The following is a 27413-nucleotide window of genomic DNA, read 5'->3' on the forward strand; positions in this document are numbered from 1 at the left end:
GGTTGGTTCTTTTTTTTTTTTTTTTGCTTGCACTTTTGCTATAATTAAAGCTTGTAGGAACTTTCTATGTGCTTGACGTGTGGGTTTCTTGCCCAACAGTTATGATTCATGTTAGCAGGCAACCTCCATACCAACTGAAGCATGGAATCCAATAGCATGTGGCAAGAACGTATAAATTGCAATATCACACACACCCAACATCTTTATTGTAATTATGTTTGTTGGATGTCCTTAAACTTGAGTATAGTTCTTGTTGAGGACATGATATCCTGTGATTGATCATTACAATTCTTTGTGTCTATTCCACATTCTATTTGAATATTTGAAGGTATGGCTAGCGGTACAAACTACGATCAAGAGTCAGCAAAATGGACAAAAACTGAAGTAGATACTTTTGTAATGTTAATGGTAGATGTAATTCCACTGATTTTTGTTCTCAGGGAATAGTTTGGGAGCAGGATTGCGTTTGGTAAATCCGACTTGATTTTATGCTCTTGCATATCGAACTGGTCTATATATTGATGTGGGAGCAAGAGATCAAGAAAAAAAAGATGCTCTTGCAATTTGGAACAACATTAAAAAGAGCGTCCCAGTGCACGAGGCTCCTGCTACTGCAGGGTCTGAGAGGGGCAAAATGTTCGCAGCTTTACCCCCGCCTCGCGGAGAGGCTGTTACCATGTTTTGAACCCGCAACCTGATGGTTGCAATAGTGCAACTTAACCGTTGCGCCAAGGCTCGCACAACGTAACAATTCCGGAACAACATTACGGGATCAAATTAACCCTGAGCCTTGATATTTTCCTCTCTTTTGATTGCAGTTCTCATGGAACCTGCAACTATGAGTCTCGGATCACAGCGGATGATGGAGTGCTTCAAAAGGACACACACTTTGAACGAAGAAGACGATGGTCTGGCTATAGAAAATTATGGAACAACCAAGAGATGTGTTCCGCTCGCTTGAGCGCAGGAATATGACGAAAAAACGGAGCACGAGAAAGGGGAAAAGTATGAAGGTCATCATTATTGTTTCATAAATGTTGCACGAAATGTGGAAATCAGTAAGCAGATTGGGAGGGATATTTATTTTGATCTTGTGGATTACGCTAAAGTCAGATGCTTTGACATTCAAAAACAATTTCCTTTTATCCTTTTCAAAGAAGAGGTTGCTAAAGAGTTTGGCATTCCAGTGCAGTACCTGCGCTTTTGGCTGTGGGCCAAGCATCAAAACAATACCTATCGTCCAAGCAGGACATTGACTAGTATGGAAGAGGATCAATCTGTTGAACAATTAATGGAGGTTTCAAATGAAGCACATAATGCAGAACTTAAATTATTCTTGGAAGTGGAGCTTGGGCCGGATGGGTGTGCTATTCCTCTACCGGACAGAACAAAAGGCGATATTCTGCTTTTCTTCAAGCTATAAGACCCGGAGAAAGATGAGCTCCGGTATGTTGGAAAGCTTTTTGTTAATGGTATTGATAAGCCTATGGATATACTAAAAAAACTAAATCAAATGGCTGGCTTTGACCCTAATGAAGAAATAGAACTCTATGAGGAAATTGAGTTTCAGCCTATTGTGAAGTGTGAACACATTGACAAAGAACTCACTTTTCAATCTAGACAGATTAAAAATGGGGACATTATTTGTTTTCAGAAGTCTTCTCCTTTTCATAGTTCTAGACAATACAGATATCTTAGTGTTCCATCATTTTTGGAATATGTACAAAATCAGAAGCTGTTGCTTGTATAGTGGACTTGATTGCTGATCCGTAGCAAATTGGGTTTTTGGTATTAGTTGATGGTGGCAGGCTGGCAGCACTTGGCAGTTGTGAGGCTTTATGGTGAATTGATGATATTATGTCTGAAAGTAAAATGCTTACTTGATCCCCCACCCCTCCCCTACCCCTTTTTTACAGGATTTGTGATACACCCAAATACATGTTTGTACTTTGTATTTGAATTTGGAGCAAAATCATCCTAGTTTTTGTGACCTTGGCAAAACCATAAGTTGAATTTCCCATGTTTGTACTTTGTATTTCAAATTCTTTCATGGTTCATCGACTTGAAAGCTGCCATAGTGGATTGAAAGTTTTAGGTATGCCATGCAGTAGGCCTCGTTTTACCACTTCTCTACACCTCTCCATACCTCAATCTCTCTCTCTCTTTCTCTTTGAAACTTGTCCAACAGCAGTGGGGGTGCTTCGATCGGCCTCCATTACTCTCCGTCTCTCATCACCCTCTTTCCCTTTTTACCTGGACCTCTCCATTATCTCTTTGACCTTTATCTTCTTCCTCTCTCCCTCTCTACGTGTCTCCAACCTTGTGCTTCGTCCTCTTTCCCACCTTGATCTGCTCCCTATTTCTCACTGCCTCTATCTCTGTGTATCCTGATTCTTGTCTCTGAGCTTAGGGTTTACAACCTCAAACCCTAGAGCAACACACATACACACACAATTTAATGTATTTTTCATTCATCAATCATTGACCATTTATTCCTAAAATGACCTCAAGTCCCATCCACAGTGAACGAGTATTCCCATTATTCTTCTGCTGGGATATTCCAACTTTTCCCCTAACCCTGCAATTTTATCTATTTCCATTTGGGCCCATATAGTTGCAAAAAAAGCCCACATGTCTCCGATCAACTCTCAATCTCTCTCAATTTCCCATTTTCTCAACACCTCCACCTTGTGAAAATTGTTCCATCCGGGCTTTGTCCTCCTCTCAAGTGCCGAATTCATCATCACTCCACAACCTCTGGAGTTCAAATCTTTCAAGATCCAAAACACCCAACCCAGGTACGTTTAAAATTTGTTTCCCATTTCTTTAGTTTAATGTTTAAGAATAAGAAGAAAAAGAACCAATTGGCATTCTGTTATTCAACCTTAACCCATTTTTTGTTTTCCCTTTCTGGGTCTCCAGAGTCGGACCACGAGGAGCAGTAGTTGTTCATACATGGTGACCATAAAAACGAGCTGTTCATCAGAAATAAATGTTATTTTTCATGTTTTAGTTCAAGAAATTCTCAATTTGAGGGAATTGACTAATGAGAGCTATACATGATTAAACCATGGTCATTCGCGCATCCCAAATTTTGAAATAAATGTTATTTTTCAACTTTTTGTATTGCATTTCAGTAAAACATTTTCTCCTTTCTAATACTTATATAATTTTGTATTGATTTTTAATGAATCTTGTAAAATATTTTATAACGAAATAAATGCAACCTAAGTAAAAGTTTCTTTAATGTAACGTATAAGAAACATTTAATAAAGAGAAAAATAACTCTGTCCGGGAGCGTGGCATATTCTAGTGCTCCTCTCATGTATCTATCTCTCTCCTCCCCTGTAAAAAGACATCTCTACCCCTTGTTTGAGGAGGAGAGAGATATAGACACAGGGAGTGCTGGTGTAGGGAGCACTGGCATAGGCTGCGCTCTTGGATAGAGAACCACTTCCCCATAATAAATTAGGAAAAGGGTTCTCTAAACCTACATCATTTCCTACACCTTCTCACAGGGAATTTTTTAGGTTCAATTTTTTAAGAGACAGAAAGAGGTTCCCCAACAGGTTTGGACCGGTCCAAGGAATTGCTCCTGCATCAGATTGTGTAAGCCTTCTTTGTCCTGATAAAGACATTTACTTCGAAGCCCATTAATTAATCGTCAAGGTAGGGTCTCTTACCTATCCAACAGTTGAATCAACCAAATCAGGCCTCAATGTGCCTCAGATATTTGACCATGTTAACAAGCCTCTCTCATAGCAAGGCCATGATGAAAAAATTTTCCTTAAATTTTATAAATGGTGTTTTTAATAGGGTTAAGGTTTATCTCGTCTTCCCAATCAGATAAGCTTTTCAATCTAATCAATCCAAAAATCTTGTCACGAGTCATGTCATATGAGGCTCAAATTTTATAGACAGATAGACCCCAAGGTTGCCTGCCCACCTGCCAAGTTTTAGCCTAATTGCAGCTGGCCAAGCACCAAAATAAATCTACAAGATAATGCAGATCAATACATGGACAACTAAAAATACATGAGTGCATAGTCATAAAAAAGATTTATCAAAAAAAAAAAAAAAAAAGAAGACATACATGGGAGGATATTTGATTGAATTTTTGTTTGGAATTCATCAAAGGACCAATCCGGACATTGCCATTTCTATCCAATGGTTGTAATCACCACGTGATGGTAGAATTACATGGACAAACTACAAAACCTTATCTGGTTGGGCCTTATGAATTTGGCTACATATTTCCTATTTTGCCATTCCACCCTGTTTAGAGATATGTTTGAAGTCATGCTATTTTCATATATTTTCTTACTATATTCCACTTGGTCTTTTACTCTATAATCATATGGTTCATGCTCTGTTTTTTTCTTAATTTATTTTTCTATTTTACATCAAAACAAACAGATCCATATATGTGAAAAATCCTGATTATTCATCCAAGTTCTTAAATAGGAAGGATTTTTTTTTCTTCCACTTTTGTATTTTCTAGCTTCCAATTGAAAGAGTCCATTTTAATGGATACGTTTTTGCTATTTCCAAAGTCAAAGATCTCACTTCAGTGAATACAAAAATTTCCAAACTGAATCATATTCTTCAACTAGAACCCAAAAAAAAAAAAAGGACGTGTGGTTACTTTAAATTGCGTTTCAGTTTCAAATTGAATTAGTATTGGTTTCAACAACTTTTTGGAAAGTATCATTTTGAGTTCCCCTCAAATCATGTATAATTGGTACTCATAGAATAGGTCAAGATTTTACTAAAGAAAAAGAAAGAAAAAAAGATAGAATAGGTCAAGAAATTAGAAATCAATACAACCATGTTCTAAAAGTAGTGGAGGATGGAAACCATTCCCCATGGATGGTGGAATCATTTTTACAACTTAGGTTCCATTTTTTTAACAGGAAAAATAAAATATTACATGTAAAATTCATTTGAAAAGTTTTATATAAATATTTCTAATGTGTAATAGATAAAAGAATGATAGAAAATACTATTGTAAGATTTTATAATGTTTGTTTTCGATTAATTTCACATTGTAAAATCAAATTATACAATATGAGAATTAAATATGAATGAGTCTTATAGATTTGAAAGTTTACGAGAGATGATTTTAGGTCAAACGACATGTAAAAGTTGCTAGAGAAAAATCTAAAAATATGTGGTTCCCTTATAAAATTCTTCCGTATTTTAAAAACAAACATTGACAAATTAGATTTTGCGATAATTTTTTTTTCTCTCAAATTACTTTATGCCGAAACAAACGAAGACTAAACAAGTTTTTACGAACCTTGAAAATGATCACCTCCAACTCTTCACATCTTAGAATGTCAGAAAGAAAAATGACGGTGAGAATGAAATCAAGTTTATATGCTACAAAAATGTGATGAAACCAAAAATCTACATTTCTAGCTTTGCACTAAACATAAAAGGAGATTCGAGGTGTTTTGCCGTCGAATTTAGACATACAAGTGGGGTATGATATGGTTGAGTTTATTCTAATCCAAGGGTGTAGAGAAACCATATATAACCAGCCATGCATCAATTTTTCCCCCCCTTTATGCATCCTAAAAAGGACCATATTGCATAAGTGCATGTATCGTTCACTTTATGTTTGTGTAAAAGAAAAATCGTTAAACACAGTGAAAAGGGCTCATTTTTCATATGCTTAATTAATCTTTTCTTTCAAGAATATATGTGTCACTTTGTTGCCAGAAACTAAAAGTAATAGAGAAAAGCAAATTTCTGTGTGTGAAATAGAGACAAAGTAACCAAGGAATCTAACTCTAAAAGTTCAAATTTCCAATACTTCATTTTTTTCTGTGTCACTCTCTTTATATGTTCTAGTTCTCTCTTTTCTCTTTGTGGGAGAGAAAAGGTGGGGAGAAAACTAAAGAGTGAGGGAATCATGACCTCATATTTCTTACTATACTACAGACCAGCATCTGTAAATAAGGTTTATTGACTTAAAAAAAACATTGAATGGATGTTTGTATTGGAAAGACCAAATAAATGAACTTGAAGCAAAATTGAGGTGGAGAAGTAAACTAACCTAAAGAGACTATGGACGGTGCAGATCAGCTTTTGATATAGAAAATGGCAAGTGTCAAGTACCCATACACTGATAAACCACATAGTCCAAAGTCCTTTTAAGAAAGAGATGTGAAATAAGACTCTCTCTTTATTAAGCTTTCATCTTAAAATCAATTGATTCAAAATGGTGTGGTCTCTTGTGGCTCTTAAACTTGATGGTCGGAGCATCTATAGCCGATGTGGGATTACCTCAATACTCCCCCTTAGGTGCAGGCTTTTTTGTGGGATTTGTTTTCGTGGGTGGAGCACATCATTGACGGAAGCTCAATGTACCCTCTCTGATACCATATTAAGTTTTCATCTTAAAACCAATTGGTTCAAAGTAAGGGGGCCGCTTATGGCTCTTATACTTGATAGTTGGAGCACCCAACAACCGATGTGGGATTACCTCAATACTCTTGTATTTGTTTTTCTATATTCGTGTGGGTATACCTGTCATTCAGGGGGGCAAGGTGGTCATTTCGTCAAGGTGGTCATTTTGCCAACCCCATGTGTCTGGGCGCAGCCTACGCCCCAGAACATTTGGCCTTTCTTATCTTTTTAATATATATTTTTTTTATTTTTTAGCAAAAAAAAACCTCCCTCTTGATCCTTTCTTAATTTGAGATTCTATATCTTTTTTCTGATTCCTCCTCAAGATCCTAGTATCCCCGAACCAATGGTGAACAAGACTCCCTCTAGTTCTCAATGGTATCCTCCCTCTCTCTTATTTTTCTTTACGGGAGAAGGTTCCTCACAATGCAAATATGGATGGAATCTCCTCGGTCAAACCAATGATGATGTAGGAAATGATATCAATCATAGAAGGCGGGGAGAGAAAATAGAGAATTAAAAAAACCTATGTGAGAGGACAATAGTACATTAGCATGGTAAAAAAAAATAAAAAAAATTGGATATAAATAGATTCTACATTGACTAACCTTGTCCAAGGGTAAAAACTTGGCCATAATTCCCTATGTTTTTTTCTTCTTTCTTTTGTAGAGGATCCATCCAGTCAGTTGCTACAATGCTTAAAAGCATTCTGAGTACATGCAGAAGAAAAGCTCACCACCAGCTTTGTTTGGAGTGAAAACAGCTAAAGATATTGAATGCAATAATGTATTGGATTGGAACCTATATTCATTTCATATTTGGGTATATAATTGGTGAGGATAGATTACATACCTTTCGCATCCTATTGAAATGGTTCTCTCTCTCTCTCTCTCTCTCTCTCTCTCTCTCTCTCTCTCTCTCTCTCTCTCTCTATATATATATATATATATATATATATATATATATATATATATATATATATATATATATATATATATATATATCTAGAGGAAGGATCCATTTGGTTTATCTCACCTATGATATCTACCTTTTATCAATATCATAAACCAATAACTAGAAATGGGAGTCCATATATATTATTATCTTTCTAAGGTGGACCCTCAAAAATATCAATTTCTATACTCCTTACATGCTACCATATGGGAAATCTTGAATTGGATACATAGGCTGTATTGGTATGCATTTTTGGGATAAATTCTTGGTCCAGAACATATTTTAATTTTGGAATCCAAAAAATAGAGATCAGAATGCGTTCTAGACCCAGGATCTATTTCAAGAATTCATACCGAACACAATTTTATAAACATAAAATAAAGTGAGTGGATAAATAAAAACTCATGCTAATGTGAGGATAATCATATTTTATTAGTACCAATGTTATATTTAGAGAAGGTCTAGATATCACTATTCCTAGTGAAGTATAATACTTGGGTAAGTCCTTGGGAGTGAGGACTGGATAATCATCTCATTGGTATAATTTCAGCTTAAATAATGAGGAAATGCTTTAAATTACATAATTTTTATATTTTATATTGATTTATGTTTAATGACATTATCATAATTTTACCAAACATTTGAATTAGGGTTATTTAGAGCCACTTTCCTTACTCATTTAGGGTTAAAATTTAATCCTCAATCACATAGACTAACATATGTACTGTTAAGTGGCAAATAGTGAAGCTTTATATTTCACTAGACACAGTGACGCCTAGACAAACCCATTATTTATTAAATCTAAAAAGTTTTAGGAAAGAAAATCGTCAAGCTAACAATGCTACGAGTAAGCCTAAAGCTAGTTATTCAATCGTTCAACTAGCATTAATGCTTTAAGAAAGCATGCAAGACTCTGGAAGAGTGTAGTTGTCCAGCAGATGTCCAGCTCAAAAGCTGTCCGTTCTTTAGAATAAAGAAAGAAGAAAGTTCCGTCTCATTCCGTTGGTCTTAAAACTTTTTAGAGACTCATACTTAGAATTACATCAGATGATTAAAAGTCATTTGATCACTCTTTTTAGAACTTAATTAGATCAGATGGGTAAAAATAATCTGATTTTCTTGTCCATGTAATATCTAAAGATGGGACCTACTCAATTGCAAGTCTTGATAATTTCAAAGTGTAATATGTGGCACATAATGGGCACACCAGACTTGTGTAGAGGTTGGGGAGGAAAATCAATAATTTCCTACTCTTTTTTTACTTCCACACCAAGCAAGAAAGATGTGAATGTCTGATTTTGCAGGAGAGAGAGAGAGAGAGAGAGAGAGAGAGAGAGAGAGATGATGATAGCTAGGAATGGGCAAATGATACTTCCCCAAAATAAAGGCACTTGCATATTTCTATATTTGAGCAGAAGGACTAGGGGTATACCTCACAAGGAATCATCCATTCTAGTCAAAAAGCCCTTTCTTTTCCAAGATGGTCAAGACTGATGAAAGAGTTTGAACCAACAAGGGAAAGGCAAAAAAAGAGTGAGTTCCATTGGTTTCTTAATGGGAGCATTATACCCACATCATGGGGGTGTTTGGAGAATATTGATTGGTCGGTTAGTCCTCGTCCTTTTCAGGTTACCTCCAAACACGTGGCAAAAACCCAACTGGATTAGGGATATTCACTCATAAGTCATAACCCACCCATTTGCATCATTCTTAACTATTAAATTATAGGATTAATTTATCCCAACTAAACGGGTCGGCTACACGAAACCTTGCAACGACAAAACCCTTCAATCAGTTTTATTCGAGGTTATACTTGAAACAAGACCTATAAGTTATGTATGTTTTTCCTCACCACTTCTTCCAGTGTCATTTTATGTTTGTCCATAGTTCAATCTTTTAATTAGTACCTTCAATTTGAATCAAGTCACTCCAAACTGTAGCATCTGAAGGCCTCCATAGAAGATAATCATACCACTTTAAACGACTTTCTCGAATCTTTTCTTGAATTGGGGCAACTCCCAAATCATCTCTAATATTATCATTCTTTATTTTATTAGCTCTAATTATAAGATTCTTCCATGACAACCCAAAAGGATTGGATCCAATTTTCCTTAAGCTATGGTGAAAGACGAATTCCTTAATCGATGACTATCATTATGATTAGATGAGTAAAAAAGACAATAGAAGGCATTTTGAATCTTCAACATATAGGGGGATCGAATATTAATGATGATCATAGATTTGTAAGTGAACCCTTCACCGTAGATGAAGGAAAACTTTAACCAAAAAGGTATATACAATGAATCATCTAATTTTGATCCATTTCTAATCTTAGATATCTCTATTAGAGATCAGTCATGATCCGACGGCTGATAATATCCGGTGCTTGAGGTGGGCCCTGCTAAAATATTTTTAATAAATTTCTTATTCCATAAGATTGGTTTCACTAAATTAAACTAATGAAACTCCAGAGTTGGATTATTGGAATCCCAAAGCAGATCTTTCTTTTTTGACATAACAAAGTAGGTTTTTTTTATTTAACAATGACAGGTTCATTAGTGGGGTTTACTTAATTATTCAATTAAATCACTAAAATTGTGTTAAAGAAATATGAAATCACTTTCTTTATTGGAAGCTTCTCTTCTAAGAACCAATGGAAATTTCAAAGCCAAACATTGTGCTCCCCGGAATCATTCTCCCACTTTAAATGGTGTAATCTATATATAAAAAAAATCCATAAATATCCACAATGTTCTCTATTTTTTTTTAAACACTTTATTGTCTATTTTATTATCCTTAATGGTGACACTTGTTGGTGATCGATTAGCAAATAGTAAGATCTTTGTTAAGTTAATCATATTTTGATTCGTCTCCGCGGCGTAAAAATATAATAAGATCATGGCCGAAAACCAATGATTAATAATTCTAATTAGTGCCAATATTATTTGATCATCATATAAACAATAGGAACATGTCTAACCCACATTAATTAAAGCCAGATCTTAGGGAAAACAATTTGAAACTGATTAAGATAACTGTTCACAAGGAGACATTATGGTTAAGTTTTGAATTAATGTTGAGTTCAAATTAAGGCAAAGAGATAAAGAGAAACACTAATGTCACTGTTACAATACATAATAGTTATGGTCTATTGGAGGCATTGCTCTTGGGAGATGATAAACATAAGGTGGGGGCCATGAGACACCCCGAGTTTTAGATTGGCTTGTTTGATTATCACACTCTTTTTGGACGGTTTCAAAAGCCAATCCAAATTAAGAACAAAAATTAGAAAACCTAGAGACCAAGTAATGGTCATCCTACAAAGTTGACTTTTGACTAAGAAGATCCTTCCTTAGATGTTTTTTTTTATTTTTTGGAAAGCAATTAAATGTAGACTAGGTGTCGCTGAGGAGACTTGAACCACCGATCAAGCTCCTGACGCTGTTTTTCCAAAAGAGCAGCAAACCAACAGGGCAAGTCCTTGATCAACCTTCCGTAGATGTTACTCATAGATTCTTGGGTAGCACCCCCACATGCCTTGAAGTTCAATCACTTTGATTTTTTTAGTTTTGGAATTTTTTTATTGACATTTTTAAAGGGTACATTTTTAAGGCCCTGTTTGTTTGATGGATAAAAAAAGATGAGAACTTGTGAGGATGGGTATTTACTTCCCAAATGATGGCTTCATTAATGCAAGTGCCAGTTCCCAAACCATAATGGGCATGTCAAAGCATCATTAGAAGTAGAAATCCTTCAAAAAAGTATGTTGTGGATGATTGGTAATATGGGCGATTGGTGCATTTATGGGAGATCCATGGATACCACAACTGACTTGGGTATAAGCTGGATTACCAAAAAAAAAGGCTTAGGTATAAGCTGCAATCAAATGGACTTGTAGATTGTATAGATATGGTATCCGATATTCGGTACGGTACACCATATATTTACCTCATATTGATATGTATAGGTATTTCATACTAATATCATACTAAATCTATTCGGTACGGTATTGATATGATATGATTTGTTTTTACTATTTTATCCATATCGATATCGTACTGAATATCAACTCATTGGTAAAAATATCTCATATCGATATCGTACTGAATATCAACTCATTGGTAAAAATATCTCATATCAATATCGTATGATACAATACGGTATGGTTTTGATATTGGCACACAATATACGGTATGAGTTGACACCCTTAACTACTATAGATATACATATTGCAAAATTGAGAAGAGTCTTCATTTATCATGAGATGGGAAAAATTCTTAAGATTCCTCTTGGTACTGAAGATGGTCAAGACAAGCTATGTTGGGGCCCGTATCCAAAAGGTACTTTTATTGTGAGTTCTGGTTATAGGCTTGGGACTTCCATCTAAACCCCACAACCACAACAACTTTTACTATTATGGGTAAACCATATTAAGCTAGTTTTAAGGATTATATGGAACTCAAAGATCCCTCCAAAGATTCAAGTCTTCTTATGGGTAAGCTTCTCTCAAATGCAATTGTTGTCTATGCATGTTAACCCAACTAGAGGAAATATTATGCATTCTGACATCTGTGGGGGGAATAAGGTGGGAAGCACGTAGAGTTGAACTCCAAACCTCCTGCGTCTTATGATCAGACCATAGCTGGCAGCGCCCATTGAACTACAAACTCTTTCCCCCATCATCAGTAATTGTCGATGAGGCGTTAGCGCTTAGATTCGGATTGGAAACAGCTCATTTGAAAAGAATCCGCCGTGTTGTGCTGCACACAAATTCTCAGCTACTTATTCGTTGAATGATTGATTAAAATTTTCAACCATCGATCGAAATTACCAACCTCCTTAAGAATATAAAAACCCTTTTTAGAAAAAATTGGATTTTTGTCCTTTCTCTCATGTAAATAGGCTGAAGAACTTGCATGCTTATTACCCTATGCAAGGATTGTGGGAATCCTCAATTCCTCAGGATTTACTTCCTTTTGTAGATCTCTTTTTGCTCAAAGTGGATCAATGAAATTATCCCCTCAGCAAGGATTGTAATCTTACTTTTTGTCCCTCTTAATATAACATATTTTTTTTTTTAGTGAAGTTAAAATCTTATTATCCTATATATATACTCAACATATATGGGAGACAATGACAGTTTTTGAAAATGACACGATGATAAATATACTTTCAAACTACCTTGAAAACTATTTTTTTTATAATCTTTTATTTAATTGAATTTTTGAAATAACATAAGAGGCAAACAAGAGGAGGTTACATGTTATAAGTACACCTATAAAAGTGTCATTGAGATAGTATTCTGTTTTTCAAAATCATTCGTACATTGTGTCAACTTCACTTCCTCTATTATAAGGCAAAGAGCAATTTTACAGCTTTTTCTATGGGTTAAACAATCTACAACCTTAGGGTTAAACTTTTTCCCTTTATATTTCAATGGTTTCTCTGGAAATCATGTTTTTGTTTTTTTAAACTTTAAAGTTTAACATTGAATGGATGATAGTGTGCATAACATGTTCACCAATTTTAGGCTCACCAAACTCCCACATGGCCATTAGGAAATATAACTGAGGGAATTCCAAATGTAGACGTGACAAAATTCTGCTTCCTAAATTAAAATCTAAAACTAAGGGAAAGAGTTCTTGCACGCCCATGGTACATAGGAACCCATTTCCACACACTATTCTTTTGCCACATGGACACTTGATGTCACTATTCCAACCATTGGATAGAAAAGTAATGGTCTGGATAAGCCATTGAAAAATCAAAATCAAATTTCAGTGCGTAATTCAATCAAACAACCTCCTTATACTGGCATGCATCCCATGTATGTGCATTCACATCTACGATGTTTTGACTACTATTGTGCACTCTTTCATAGCCTCCATTTTCAAAGCTTTATTCTCCAAGTGACAAACTTTGATAAGGCTAAAACTTGACATGTGAACAAGGGCCCTAAGGTTTATACTTGTCTAACAGACCCAACTGATGTGCCATGTGGTAGGATTGAAAGGGCAATAGAAAAGGTTCCTACGAAAATCTTGCAGGAATTAAGCTCCCATAAAACTATCGGCACCATACTTTAAAGTTAGAATGATTCTAAATTTGAACCTAAATTGCAACCAAGGCTCCAATATAATATAAATGTCTCAGAAGTAAAATATAGCAAGGAAATAAAATATTATACTTCACCTAATTTAATTTTGGGAGAAGGATGGATACACTATCCCCTTGTATTAGCACCATACACGCTTAGAGGGGAGAGAAGTTTCAGTAGGTATAGTTTTGTATACAAGTAGGGTCCATGTTTTAATGAAGAGAGACCAAAGAGGAGAGAGGAGAGAGTTTGTGAAGGTACATGTACACCACAGTCTTGTGCCAGCCTTTTTCGCTTTGGTTTATACTTTTTTAACATAGAATAGTAATCCCCATATTTATGTTTCAATAAAACAAATCTATCATAGAATATTCCTTGAGCCGCAGTGCAGCCTGCGCCCAGGCACATGGGCAGCCTGTGCAAAGGGGCAAGGTGATCATTGTGCCCACCCCCATGTGCCTGGATGCAGGCTACGCTGCGGCACAGAGAACAGCACCCCTTGAAAGTTTTACAATTCTTATTGGAGAGGGTTTTAATGAAACAAATCTATCATTGAAAGTTCTACAATTCTTATTGGGGGAGGATTTTAGTGTACAATTGCTTGTGGAAATTGGACCATTCATCCATAGGGGGGATGGGATTTCTATCCCCATCCAAGGGTTTCAAGTACCATGCACAGCTATACATGAAACCTTTTTGCATTCTTAGTTTTTAACTTATGACTGGAAAATTCTTGTTGTAATCAAGGTTGTTACAACAAAATTATAATTTTACCTTTTTGCCTTTTTTTTATAGCACATTTTTTTTTCCAACGAGGATAAATCCTAGCATTTCACACAAAAACTGAATTAAATAATTTTAAAAATTTTAAATCCTTTTTTACCCTTACACTAAATAACTTTTGAGAATAAACAAGAAACAATTAAAAACAAAAGGTTACAACTTCTTAATTTACCACTTTGAAGACAAGAAGTTGTTCATGAAGCCCACAAGTAGTCAAACCCCACCCAGTAATTGAGTTCGGTTCCTCCAACCACTTGTCCTAATTTTGCCATTTACAAGGGGAGGAGGGGTTTTCATGGAAACAAAATTAAAATTGACTCTGAGATGTACATTAGTACGTGCAGTTGATCCATTCTCCCAGTAATTTGCCTTTTCTTTCCAATGATGACCTCAATCAGTGGGTAATTATCACCCCCTTACGTTAACCAGTTTAATTTTCTTGATTCTTTCTAAGCATGGATCCCCCAAGCAAAGAACAAAAAGCCTCTCAATTTCCAAATATTCTCTGATGCCCAACCCACATCTCAATTTTTTTGCAACTCAACTACTACTGATACCAAATTAGGAAGTAGTGGATCACTACAACCATCTTCCAGATGATGACCATTTCTGCTTACACATTTAGATACTGCAAATGCAAGCTTAGATAATTGAATCAAGTCACTTAATCGTACGTGTATATTTCATGTACAATTAGGTGATGATATATGTCCTTTTGTTTCTATAAAATTTTTTCTTGCACTCATAATTGAACTCAGATCACCTACCCATAGATGTAAGCTCAAAGAATTCAGCTATCAAGCCACAAGAGGATCTAAGTAAATTAAACACTGATCAAAAAAAGAAACAAAGTTTTCTTTAATTACATAAATATATATATAAACTGGTATCAACTTATGATAATAGTTAACTTTCATTACACCATTCAAATCCTTCAGAGACTAAAATTACATTATAGAGCATGCATTTGGGTTATCATCACTGAAGAGGGTTGTGAGCTTCTCGTCTGGTGCATTTGGGCTAGGGAGTGCCTGAACTACATTCCGGACAAATCCGGCCGGAGCTTTCTTGTCATAGGCCTGAGAAACATATGGGTAAGATACCAAGTTGTAAGGAACATAAGGCCAGAATTCTGCTTTCTTTCCTGTGCTTTTAATCCTCTTCAAGACTTTATTTGGATCTACATAGCCTGAAACCGTCACCCTGCTCTGTTTCCTGCTTAGATCCACTGATTTCACTCCTGAAACAATAACAAATGAACAACAAATCAGTAAAAATTGAATTGGGTTTTTTGGTGTTTTTGTGTTAGATTTAGGTGGGGTAATGCAGTTTTATCTTTTCTTTTTTTTTTTTTAATTTAAGATCAAGAGAATTGCTTTTCTACTAGAAGGAAAGGAACCTAAAACCTGCCCCCCAAGTCAGGTTACAAAACCAGTAGAGTAAAATATATATAAGAAGCCGACAGAAAGGTAAATTTTTTTAGAGTTTTTTGTTTATTTTATTTTCAGGTTAGAGCCAAAACATCATTTCTAATTTCTCACAGTTTTTCTACTAAAATTCATTTTTTAAAATTTAATTTAATTTCTTCTTTGTCTTTTACTGCAAGAAACTAACTTCAGACACAGAGAGGGAAAAAGAGGAGAGAAGAAGAAGCAACCATGGTGGGAAACAGGGGTCTGCCTGAGAAAATGAAAACCCACTTCAGAATCTCATATAGTCTTAACATCTATTACCAGAAAGAGAATTTTTCCTCATTCTGTCAATGTGGAAGCCAAACCGCATTAGCTTTAGGAGAGAGAGAGAGAAAGAGAGAAGCTTTTGGAACCTTTCATGGAGGAAACAGCATGTTTAACTCTCCTTTCACAGCCATCACAGTCCATTTTCACCTTGATATCCACTGTCTGAGAAAGAAACAAATCACATCTTTGAAATAGAACAAAACAATACTGGAACAATCCAAAAAGGAAGTGTAAAGAGGGATAGAGAAACAAGGGGTGGGGGCAGAGAGCAGGGGTACAAAGTGTTCCAATTCTCTTTGCAGAGAGAAAAGAAGTTGAAAAGATGCAAAGAACAAATGGGTTTATGAGTACCTGCATTGGCTTGCGTTTGCTTCTGCTTCTTGTGCTTGTAACAGTGCAAAAGTTAGACAGATAGTCAAGAGCTCCCATTTTTCTTCTCTTTTGGCAGTACACAAGCAATTAGTTTCAAACTACAGAGAGAGAGAGATTGGTTGGTTTGGGAAGAGAGGAATGGGTTTATGGAGATACATGTAGTGTGATTTGGTATTTATATAAGAAGGGAATGATGGGTTGGGTTTGGAGGAGCTAGAGGAGAGAAGTGTGAACTGTGAACAAGTTGTGTTTCAATTAATTAGTTTATTTTTTTCAATTAAAAATAAAATAAAATTTTATGAACCCAAATCAAGCTAAGTGTCCAGGCCAAGGGGTCATGAGGGAGCAGTAAGGCCAAGGCTTTTAGGTCTATTATTTGTTTATAATTATTATATTTGGTGGGTTAATGGGTAACTGTTGTAAAGTGCTTTTGTGTTTGCTTTGATTATATTCAAATATGGGTGCCCTGATTTCCTTTTCCTGACTGACTAAATGACCATAATGTCCTGCCACTTTCACCATTTTTTTTTTTAAATTTTCTTTGGTTGAGTCTTTCATTTTCTATACCCATTGGTATTGGAGAGCTAGCACCCTTTGTGTCTATCTCTCTCCTCGTATGAAAAGATTTCGCTGTCTCTCGATATACGATATCATATTATCACATTTTATTGGTGCACTCACATATATGCTACTTGTTTAAAGAACCCTCTCCTTAAAATCTATTACCTGCAGCCAAACCACACTAATAACTTGGCCTAAGCTCACTTACGCGGTAACCATTTTCAAATTGATCATGGAGCGTATCAAATTGCATTTATGAAAATAATAAGCAATAATACTTAAGGCTCTTTTTAGTATCATTCTTACTTTTGATTTTTTTGACACAAAAATGTTTTGCAGGTATTTGATATCATTTTTGGACCCTATTTCTATTTTAAGTTAATCAAAATAATTAAAAAATCATAATAGAGTCAAGACCTTATTATGTATTTTGTTCAAAAACCATTTTTGATCATTTTTGCGGACACTTTAATGAGCACATGCTCATAAGTCCCAAAAGTGAGGGGTAAAATCATTCTAGATATAAGCATATTTTTCATTCCACAATCAATTATGTTTAGCAATTACCAAACAGTTTTCATTTTTTGATCGAAAATGGTTGATCAAAAATGGTTTTCAACAGTGATTTTTTTTAATAGACCATAAATAAAAACAAAAATGATACCAAAACGACCTTAAATGCCATGTAATTTATTTTTTCATGTTTTGGGATTTACTATTATTTTAATTTTAATTTTTGGAGGCTGTGGTAGGGCTTGGGTTCCATACCCCCTATCTAAAGAAAAAATCACTTAAGAAAGAAATGCACTTTGGAAACTCATCATCATTTTTAGTTACATAAGCCACCACGAGAGAGAAATAACTTATACCCAAAAAAAATGGGTGCACGAAAGAATGTCCGTATAGTGCATGTATAGGAGGCCCACATGGTCAGAAAATGAGAGAACGGTGTACACTCCACGACGTCCACATCCTTTTCCTCAATATTATATAAAATTTGAAAAAAATTTATACATAAAAAAAAAAACTCCAAAATGTATCACTTGAATGACTCAAATTCTCTCTTGATTCATTTTGTTTTAATTGTTTTTTGGTGGTTATCATTTTTGGTGCATTGAATTTGCTATGATGATGGGGATGGTATTAGATATGTAAAAGAACTTCCAATGACATCATAGAGTAAATGCCATGGGGGCCATCTCTCAGTGTATTATTGAAATAGAAGTCCACACTAGTCAAGAAGCTAGCTAGCATATACACACAAAGCCCTGAACTTATTTCTTTCCTCTGCTCTACTCTTAATTTTTATTTGTTTCAAAATCTTGCCTATTTTCAATTTAACAGAGTTTGTGTTTGATCTTTCATGAATCACATGAGATGGGTTCATTTATGTCCTATCCCCATCCTACCAACTTGGTTTGCTTGTAGTTTTCATGTCCCTTGTCCAACATTTAAACCACTCAAATGGTTGATAAACTCAGTCATCTACCTTCAAGATGAATAGTGAATACAAATACATAAAAGGATTTAATTTCTCTCATGCCCTTTTTATTTCTTTAATTTGTAAATTTTTTTCATGCAAATTATATTCTACATGAAAATTTTCTCCTACTGATTTTTTTAATTTTTTCAATATATATTATGTTAAACAAATAGTTTAAAAATAAAAAATCCTATTTTTAGAAGAAGAAAAAATCATTTTTGATATATTTTTTCCATTTGTCCAACGAATTTCTTGAGTGTCCAAGTTTATTTATGGCATGAGACAACTCGTAGTATGATTCTAGTTTATTGATATGTTCCATAAAACTCCAATCGAATCCATTTGATATCTCAGTAAAACTCAGTAATGTACAAGAGCAATACAAATGCATACAAAGGTTTTAATTTCTCCTCATGTCCTATTTGTTCCTTTTGTAAATTTTTTCATGCAAATTATATTTTAATTGAAATTTAATTTTACTTCCCTTGTCTGATGTGTCACTAATAGGCCGGAGCAATACTTGAAGCGTCTTAGTCTCTACTTAACACCTGCAAAAAAGCAATATTCGTCAATTCTTATCAATCAGTACAATAGTGTTTTTGGCAAGAAGTACTATAACTCTTCCTGTCTTTTATAGATAAAATTTATCTTCAATTCTCTTGTAACAGAAGCTAGTATATATATACGGTAATTTTTATCTCCTCCAATTCTGACACCTTCCAATTCCCTCAAATCCCTCACATGGGAGTGAAATGACCACTTATCCACTACCTTGGGAAGTGTGTCCAGACAGTGGGTAAGTGGTCATTTCAGTTCCCATGTGAGGGATTGAAGGGGAATTGAAGGGTGTCAGAATTGGAGGTGATAATAGTCTATATATGACTCGCAGTTGTTCAATCGCTTCTGACGGAGATGTGCCGCTGATTGGATTCAAGACACAACCATGTAAGATTTTTCTATTTTTAATAAATTTTATATTAAACAAATAATGAAAAATCCTTTATTTTAGAAGAAGAAAAAAAATCCAATTTTTTTACATGGAAACAAATGAAGCGTCATGGGAACTGAGGCCCATATATATATATATTAACTATCCGGTTCAGCCAACCGGGCCAAAAAATATTTACCCATTTTTAATGGATTTGGATACACTTAACTTAGCCGAATAACTTTTATTTTGACAAACCTTAACTTGGTCAATAATTGTAATGGGCATGTTTTTTTGTTTTTTCATTTTTGGGTTTCAAACTTGGGGTGGCAATGGGTGATGCCAACTTGGGACCCTATATGTGAAATGGCAATTTCAAATTTCAAGTGTACATTGACGTTTGGGACCAACTTCACTATTGGCCCGGCCAACTAGGCAGGGTTGGTTAGTTGTTGGTAAACTTCGCTGTAAACATCACTGTTGGGCCATGAATTAAGTGACAAGAAATCTGTGGATATTAAACATTTGGAGTTTTTGATTTCATAAGATACTTAGACAAAACATCCAATGTTCAATCCTTCACGGCTGTGATGGAAGGTAGGACCATATGCTCCATCCTCTTCATGGTTTAAAAACCCAGAATCAGGATCCGAATCAGTCTCGGCCGATTTTGATCTAGATCGGATCAATGAGAAATCAGTCAGAATACCCTCCTATGATTGGTTGATTGGTTGACAGGTGACGTGAGATCCAATCAAAGTGAAAAATTAAGGTGAATATTATATCAATTATTTAATCATAAACCTTTGGGTCATATAACAGTCGTTGTGACAAAAGATCTTCCACGAGGGAACTTTCTTTACTTCCTCGACACGATACTCAATTCTACCTTCATACACCCTATGTATATGAGGGTACTGTTCAAGATAATGGGATGCTTAATCACGTTATTGATTTTGGTTTTTTTTAAGGGACTCTCACGTAATTGAATTCATCTTCCCTAGTCAATTAGTCAAAGTTTCCAAATCTAATAGAGACAAAATTAAATTTTGATTTGAACCCATTAGAGGAGGTCCTTAAATTTGGAATCATAGCCTGATATTTAGGACTCTTTCCCCCCGTCATGTCGTACAACAGTGCCAAATTCATGGCAATAATATACATATACCAATTCTTTAGATTCTGCATTACAGAATGAGATGTAGGGTCCACATTGACACATTTTCTTTCATCATGATGTATTTAAATCTTATGTTAATGATAGATACTTTTTCCTGCATTGCCGTTGGTATGACATGCAAATTCTTTCTTACACTGGCGTGAAGGGCATGTTAACTTCCTTTTGCTATCGCTCTCTTCCTCACATTAAATAACCTCGTTGCCCTCTTATATACGAAATTGTTTATTGTATTTTATTAATGCACTCCCATCGCTTCAAAAATCCCAATCTGATTGATCGAATCAACCATGATCAATCCCAATTCGGATTGAGTCTAGGATTTTTGGGATTGATTTCGAATTTGATAACCTTGTGTGCTCCTCTATACCACTTGCTCAAAAAATCTTTTCCCATATATAATATATTAAAAAAATTAATTTAACGGTTATCCAAAATGAAGGGTAAGTGAAGCCCAGTGGTACAAGTTTGCTGTGATTTAAGAGACACAATGCGTGGCTACCCATGAATCCAAATTTTCGTAGTGTTGGAGCACTCCTCATGGACTAATGTAACAGATTGCATTGATCTGTACTATTGAATCTTTAGTCATAATTTATTAATGAAATTTTTTTGTCTCTAATACACTATAAGATTTGATTCATATAACACAGCAAGAAAACGCGCATTCTATGAAGTAACCCCAGCTAATATCTATCTATCTTTGCATAGGGCACAAGTCATTGAGAATCTGGCAGCTCAACAACATTAGTTGTGCTTAAACCCACAGGATTTGAAACTATTTGTTAAGCACTTAAACCCCCCATCAATTGATTGCATTGGCCATGAAGACTAGAGGTAGGGCACGTCATTTGTGGTTGTTGGGGTTGTGTCTTGTATTTTTTGGGGTTCCTTTTTTTTTTTTAATTATTGGGCTTGTATATGTTTTACTAAATCAGTTTTTGAGTCCATTGAATCTATGTATAAGGGTAAAATTATAATTATGTGGGAATCAGGGTTTATAGGATATATATGTCTTTTTGAGAAAAAAAAAACCCTTAGGGTACTAGAATCAAGGTTGTCAATTGGTTCGGTTCAGGATCAAATAGATGTAAAAAATCTTAAACCAAAAGCAAACCGGTTCAGTTCAGTTCGTATTTTGTCTAGTTCGGTTCAACCTATTCAATTTGCATTTGGTTTTTCGGTTCAGGTTTGGTTTTATTCACCTTATGTTGTTTTTCATCGGTTCGAGTTCAGTTCAAATCACTTTTAACTTATAAACCAAAATCGAATAGATTAACTGTCATTTTTCAAAACCAAACCCAAACCGTTTTTTTCCGGTTTTTTTAAATGGTGGTTTCGGTTTCAGTTTTCAGTTTTATGTTCTAAACTGACACCCTTATATTAGATCTGGCAATAAAGTGGAGAGAACTGTAATATTTTTTAAATGAGAGGATTCCCTGAAAGGTAGCATAGTCCCTGCATCAGTGCTTGGTCAATGGAAGAGTGTGTAGAAGCATCAATAGGGGCGGGGTTTCTACCTTTCATGAAGGGTACTGGTCATTTTGCAACCCCCCTCCCCCTTTCTTCCAAGAAATCCGAAAGAGGTTTGATTGTATTTTTTTTTTTTTTCCGATATGCCGCTTTGTGAGTAAGCAACGAATGAACATCAATCTTCATACCAACATATGAATATCCTTCGCTTGTTGTCTCCTCATCTTCTTACTGTGATTAAGTGAGACGCCACACTGCCTTTTAGGTTTTTTTAATCATTTTTTAATTAATAGAAAATTCTTTAATCTCTGAGGTGGATGTAGGCATTCGTTTTGAACTACAGTAAATTTCTTATGTTTATATATTATTGTCCACATTTTGTTATAGGAGATAAAACACTATTTGGGCACGTTTGGTGCGCTACTCCTACTCCTAGATAATGGGCGGGTGAAATGATCGCTAGGACCCATGGAAAAGGAAGAATTTCCTCAGGGTGTGGCCAGTCATTTCACCCACATTGTGTCTTGGCGCAGGAGCTATTATTTTCACATCTCATAGTGGTTTGGGCTGATACCACCGTAGGTAGTCTTTAAACTTAAGCAAGCACAAAGTATTTCCAAAGCAAAAAGTGAAAAACACAAATTTGGGCCAAGGCCGAGTGTTAATGTTTCTTCAACCTAAAGACTTCTTGGAGTGAGGCCCATAGAGGCATAGATAATAAAATTCCTCTTCTCAAACTGCATGCTAAGCACTATTAACAATTGTTAAGTCAAGATAAGTAGAAAGAAAAAGTAGCATAGTTGAACTGGTTAATGATAGATTATTATTTAAGCCTTCACTAACCAAAACTTGGCTAACCCGGATGGCATCAAATTATCAAAGGAGTGCTTGATGAATTCAGTTCAAGCAGCATTTCAAATTTTCAATAATCGGGATCGGACCGATCTGGATTGAAATCGATCAAGGCCAATCATGATTCTGATTGAAAACAAAGGTTAGAGCATTATAACACTGAATTTGGGACCAATCCAGGCTGATTCCATTCTGATTCCTTTTTTTTGATAACCCGGCCTGACTTCAAGTATGCCCGAGTTAAGGGTGTCAAAGTTCAATCTGAACCGGTCAGACCAACTGAAATTGATCGGTTCAACTTGGATAGAACCGAACCTTCAGCGGGTTATTTCAGTTGATAAACAACCAGACCAAACCCGATAAAAAAATCGAGAATATATTGATAGTAACCCCATAAAAAACCAAAAACCTGAAGAAAAAAAAAGAAAAAAAAAGGAAATTCCCATTGTTTTCCTTATATATACATGTAAACTCGAAATCAGAACACACCAAACTCGATACTCAATAGTAGTCAGTCCAATTTCAAACTGATAATAAATTCCTAAAAAAAAATCAGATGGAAACCAAAAACGTCCTTAACAATTTAGTTTTGGGTTGATCCAATAACAGACCAAAAACAATTCAATCTAATTGAAATCAAACCAAACCGACCAATTGACACCCTTAAGTAAGTCCCGAGTCAAGGTTCAACTCGGTCAATCAGCCAAGTCATTTATTAGTGAAGAGTGAAAATGACATATCTGGCAGAGAGGAGGGACCCAGTATTTCAAACTGAGAAAAACGACCGCAGGCATCATCTTCTCTGTATTTTAACTCTCCTTTTAGATCTCTCTAGTCCTCTCAACCGCACGTTATCTTCCTGATAGGAACTTTGAGCACCTTTCTGCTGTAAAGTAGATTAAAAAAAAGTTTATCAAAAGAAGGGAAAAAGAAAGAAGGGAAAAAGAAGACCGCGGGGTGGGGGGGGTCCTCCTTGGGGAGCTATTGCTCCAATTTTAAATTAATTGATGTCCTTTCAACATTCTTATCTGCCATTCCGTATCTACAGTACTATCTAATCATAACACCTACCAAAGTAGCTTTGTAGACTTCAAAACCCCTACTAAATGATTAAGTATAATTATCAAATGCATCCAGTTTTCCTAATCTATTTCATCCAAAAATGTATCTTTCCGTTTCAACTTTTTGTATTATTATGAGACGCATTATGATAGAACTAAGGTGTTTGTGACTTGTCAGTGAAAGGTTTTATTCATTCATGGTTTTTTAAATAAATAAATAAATAAATAACAACATCTTATCATGCACATTTAAAATAATAAACTATTGAGGTTTGGATTTGTATAGTTTACCATCTTAGTTTTATGTCCTGGATGAAGCCATTGGTGTCCTATTTCAAGCCTGATACTGCAATGTTGAATAAGAATCTTATGAAGCTGCGCAAGATAGAGGGAGGATTTAAATCTCTTTTTTTATATATACTATAATTTCTAGCATCTTATAGCGATTAAAAATTATAAGAAATGAATATCTCACTAATCTACAATCACCACAAATATAAGAGTGAGGAAGTCCAAGTTGGGAGATGTTGTATAACATCTATGTGACTCGATCAGATGCGTCAATAAAATAGGAAAGAAATTATTATTAAAATTTAAAATAAAAAAAAAAAAAAAAAAAGATCTATGTATGGGAGTGTGGCCTACATGTATTTGCATGAATCTATCTCTCTCTTCCTGATATGAAAAGACACATTTGCCTCCTTGTTTTGAGGAAGAGATAGATAGACACATGGGACTATGAGAGTGTTGGCATAGGCCACACTGTCGGACAGAAAATTACTTTCCTAATATAAAAATATCCTACAGTTAGAACATATCCTCTCATTGATTTGTTTAGATGTTGAGATTTATAGAGGTATAAATTTATATCGATTATCTAGCTAATGTCTTGAGGTTTTGAATTGAACACTCCAACATGGTATCAGAACTCAGATTCTTTATTTATATCATCCATAAGTTATTTATCCACGGCAAAGCCAGGTATGTCCAAGCTGAGGTATAGAATTAGTTTGTTCTTGGTGCCTTCTTTTACTTGAGGAGCTTTCTCTACTTGATGCTTTTAAGGTTTTCTATTAAACCCCTAAATAATATTAAAATATTATTTTAATCTAAAATCAAAATGATATGTATTGATACGGGTCTATATGGATCGATATTAATATTTGTATTGACAACGATCAACACTATCACCGATACCAATACCGATACCGATACTGATACCGTGAACTAAATCCATGTTTAACATTGATGAAAGAGCATACCTTCCTAAAAAGTCGCTTTGAATTAGATCTCCTTCACATCAAACCACAGAGCTAGACTAGTTGCAATGGCAGTTTCAAATAGGGGAGGGCCAGTCAAGAATGTTTAATATTTAGTGGTGCAAAATTGTCCACAATTGACAGAAGGCCCACATCAAGGCCTGAATTGATGTAATTTAACTTATAGGGCACTAGACCTTCTTGGGTGGCCCTTGCACACCCCCTCCTATACATGTGAAGTGTAGGCATCGAGTAGGGTCAGGTGGAGATAGATATTATTGGAGTGGTGCTTTGGGTTAAAAGATGGCCATTGTTGGGGAAAAAAGAGCAGAATAGAAAGTCCTCCAATGGGTGTTAATGGAAGTGGTTAGGTATTTCATGATGGCTTCAAGAAACAACCATTCACCAGAATTCCTGAAAAGGTGATTCAGTTAAATATGTATTTGAATGCATGAACTGACCCTTCTAAGGAGCCAAAAGGCTCTACCCAACAAGGATTTTAAACTTAATAGAATCCGGGATTGAATCGGCTGGAATTCTTATTTCAACAAAACCTAGAATCAACCTCTTCTTTTTTTTCTTTTTTGGGGTAGAAGAATCAACCTCTTCTGAACAGTCAAAACTGTTGAAATCAGGATGGGTCATGTTCGATTTTGATTCAAATTGGATCGGACCGATTTGACCAATCTGGTTCTGGTTTTGGAAACAATGCTTTCCACCCAAGCCTGCTTATTTTAATGAACATGAAAGTTCATAGATGTCAAGGCATCGCCTAGGTGATGCCAAAGTGGCACCTCGGTGCCTTCTTGGTGTCACCTCCAGGCCTCCTCCAATGCCTTGGATCGCTTAAAAACTATGACAATTATGCATGAAACTGGTCAGTGAAATAATCCAGCAAGCTAAATAAACCCTTTTAAGTTGGGTCACTCTTTCCCTAAGCTGTTCATTAATGTTGTTACATTTTGAGCACAAGAAAACCCATGGGAGAAAGTTCTGTTCACCCTGAAGAGGGTTCACTCTCGAATCTAAGGTGATTTCCCAAATATATGTTGGAGGTTTGAAATACCCTTCACTAGGTCAAAGAACTCATTCTTTGCTGTGATTGAAGGAAAACTTGGTCTAAACTCGTAATCCAAAGTGAATGGATTTTTTAGAGGTTGGTTTACTGATGGTCCCCTTTTCTTATGCTCAATTATGTGCCTCCTTGGTCTTCAACCGAACTGATTTTTTATCCTTGAAGTGAACCCAACCCCCCTTTTTTTTGGGTAGACATTCTTGGTGTGTAATTCCAAACAATAATAAAGTGGACGCCTCAAATGGAACTTCCTAGAAAACTTGGGCAGCGTTTGGTGTGCATTCTAGGTCGATATCACATTCTCAAATGATTTAAAAAAAAAAAAAAATTTATCACCCAAAAATGCAAAATTGACTTAGAATGCATTCCAAGATTGTAAACCAAACACAGCCTTTCTACCCTATATCTTGTTTAAGACTGACGCAATTCATTGTTTCAGCATCAGTATTTTGGAGCTAAGATCCTATTTGTTTTGTTGTAAGTGGTTCATCATATAAAAATTACTCTATGTACAATTTTTTTGTATTTTACATCAAAACAAATAGTGAGAAATTAATTCTATTTTATAGGAAAAAATTCCTTATCCACCCTTTTACAGGGAAACAAGCAGAGCCTTAGCAGCCAGAGAGAAGAGAGAGCTGTTCTCAGGATATCAGGAGAAATTTCTGAGACGAAAAATACTGGTCAATAGTCTTGCAAGCCTCTAGCCTGAAGATTATGATGAACATTTAAAAAAAAAAAAGTGAGAATCATTTGGGCAACTCTAATCTAGATGCCTTGATTCTTACAGTTAATTAGGAAATATGTAAATCATTATTTTGATAAACACAAATCTCAAAACTTAAAAAAAATAAATAAATTCTATCAAATGCAGTTATGGAAATAATTATGCAAATATTTTTCCCAACACAACTATTTAGGAAAGAATCTCCTTAACAAGTACACCAGTTTTGTCACATGGAAGGATGCAGCAAATCTGATTGTTAGATTTTCCGAATGACCTGAATAGGCCACAAATTAAATTTCAGCCTCAAATTCATTCATTACCTTCCCATCTAATGTCATACTCACAGTGAATTTCTGTACACCCTTTTGGTAGTCCTATATTTTGAAATTTCTTGATTTACCACTTGAAAAAACTTGAATGTCTAAAATGTGATATTAGACATTTTAGGAGAAAAGTTT

At 35.2% G+C, this 27413-nt stretch overlaps 1 protein-coding gene across 1 annotated transcript; it reads right to left on the minus strand.

The window, feature by feature from the left end:
- Nucleotides 1–15087: 15087 nt before the first annotated feature.
- On the minus strand, nucleotides 15088–16475 carry LOC122652036 (heavy metal-associated isoprenylated plant protein 21-like). The gene is made up of 3 exons (XM_043845666.1): nucleotides 16339–16475; nucleotides 16074–16149; nucleotides 15088–15488 (listed from the first exon to the last, which is right to left on the minus strand). Exons 1-3 carry the CDS (start codon nucleotides 16414–16416, stop codon nucleotides 15196–15198), a joined length of 447 nt encoding a protein of 148 aa, XP_043701601.1. The 5' UTR covers nucleotides 16417–16475; the 3' UTR covers nucleotides 15088–15195.
- Between the last annotated feature and the right edge of the window lie 10938 nt (nucleotides 16476–27413).

This window comes from Telopea speciosissima, chromosome 2, assembly GCF_018873765.1.
Source record: "Telopea speciosissima isolate NSW1024214 ecotype Mountain lineage chromosome 2, Tspe_v1, whole genome shotgun sequence".
Classification (NCBI taxonomy): domain Eukaryota; kingdom Viridiplantae; phylum Streptophyta; class Magnoliopsida; order Proteales; family Proteaceae; genus Telopea; species Telopea speciosissima.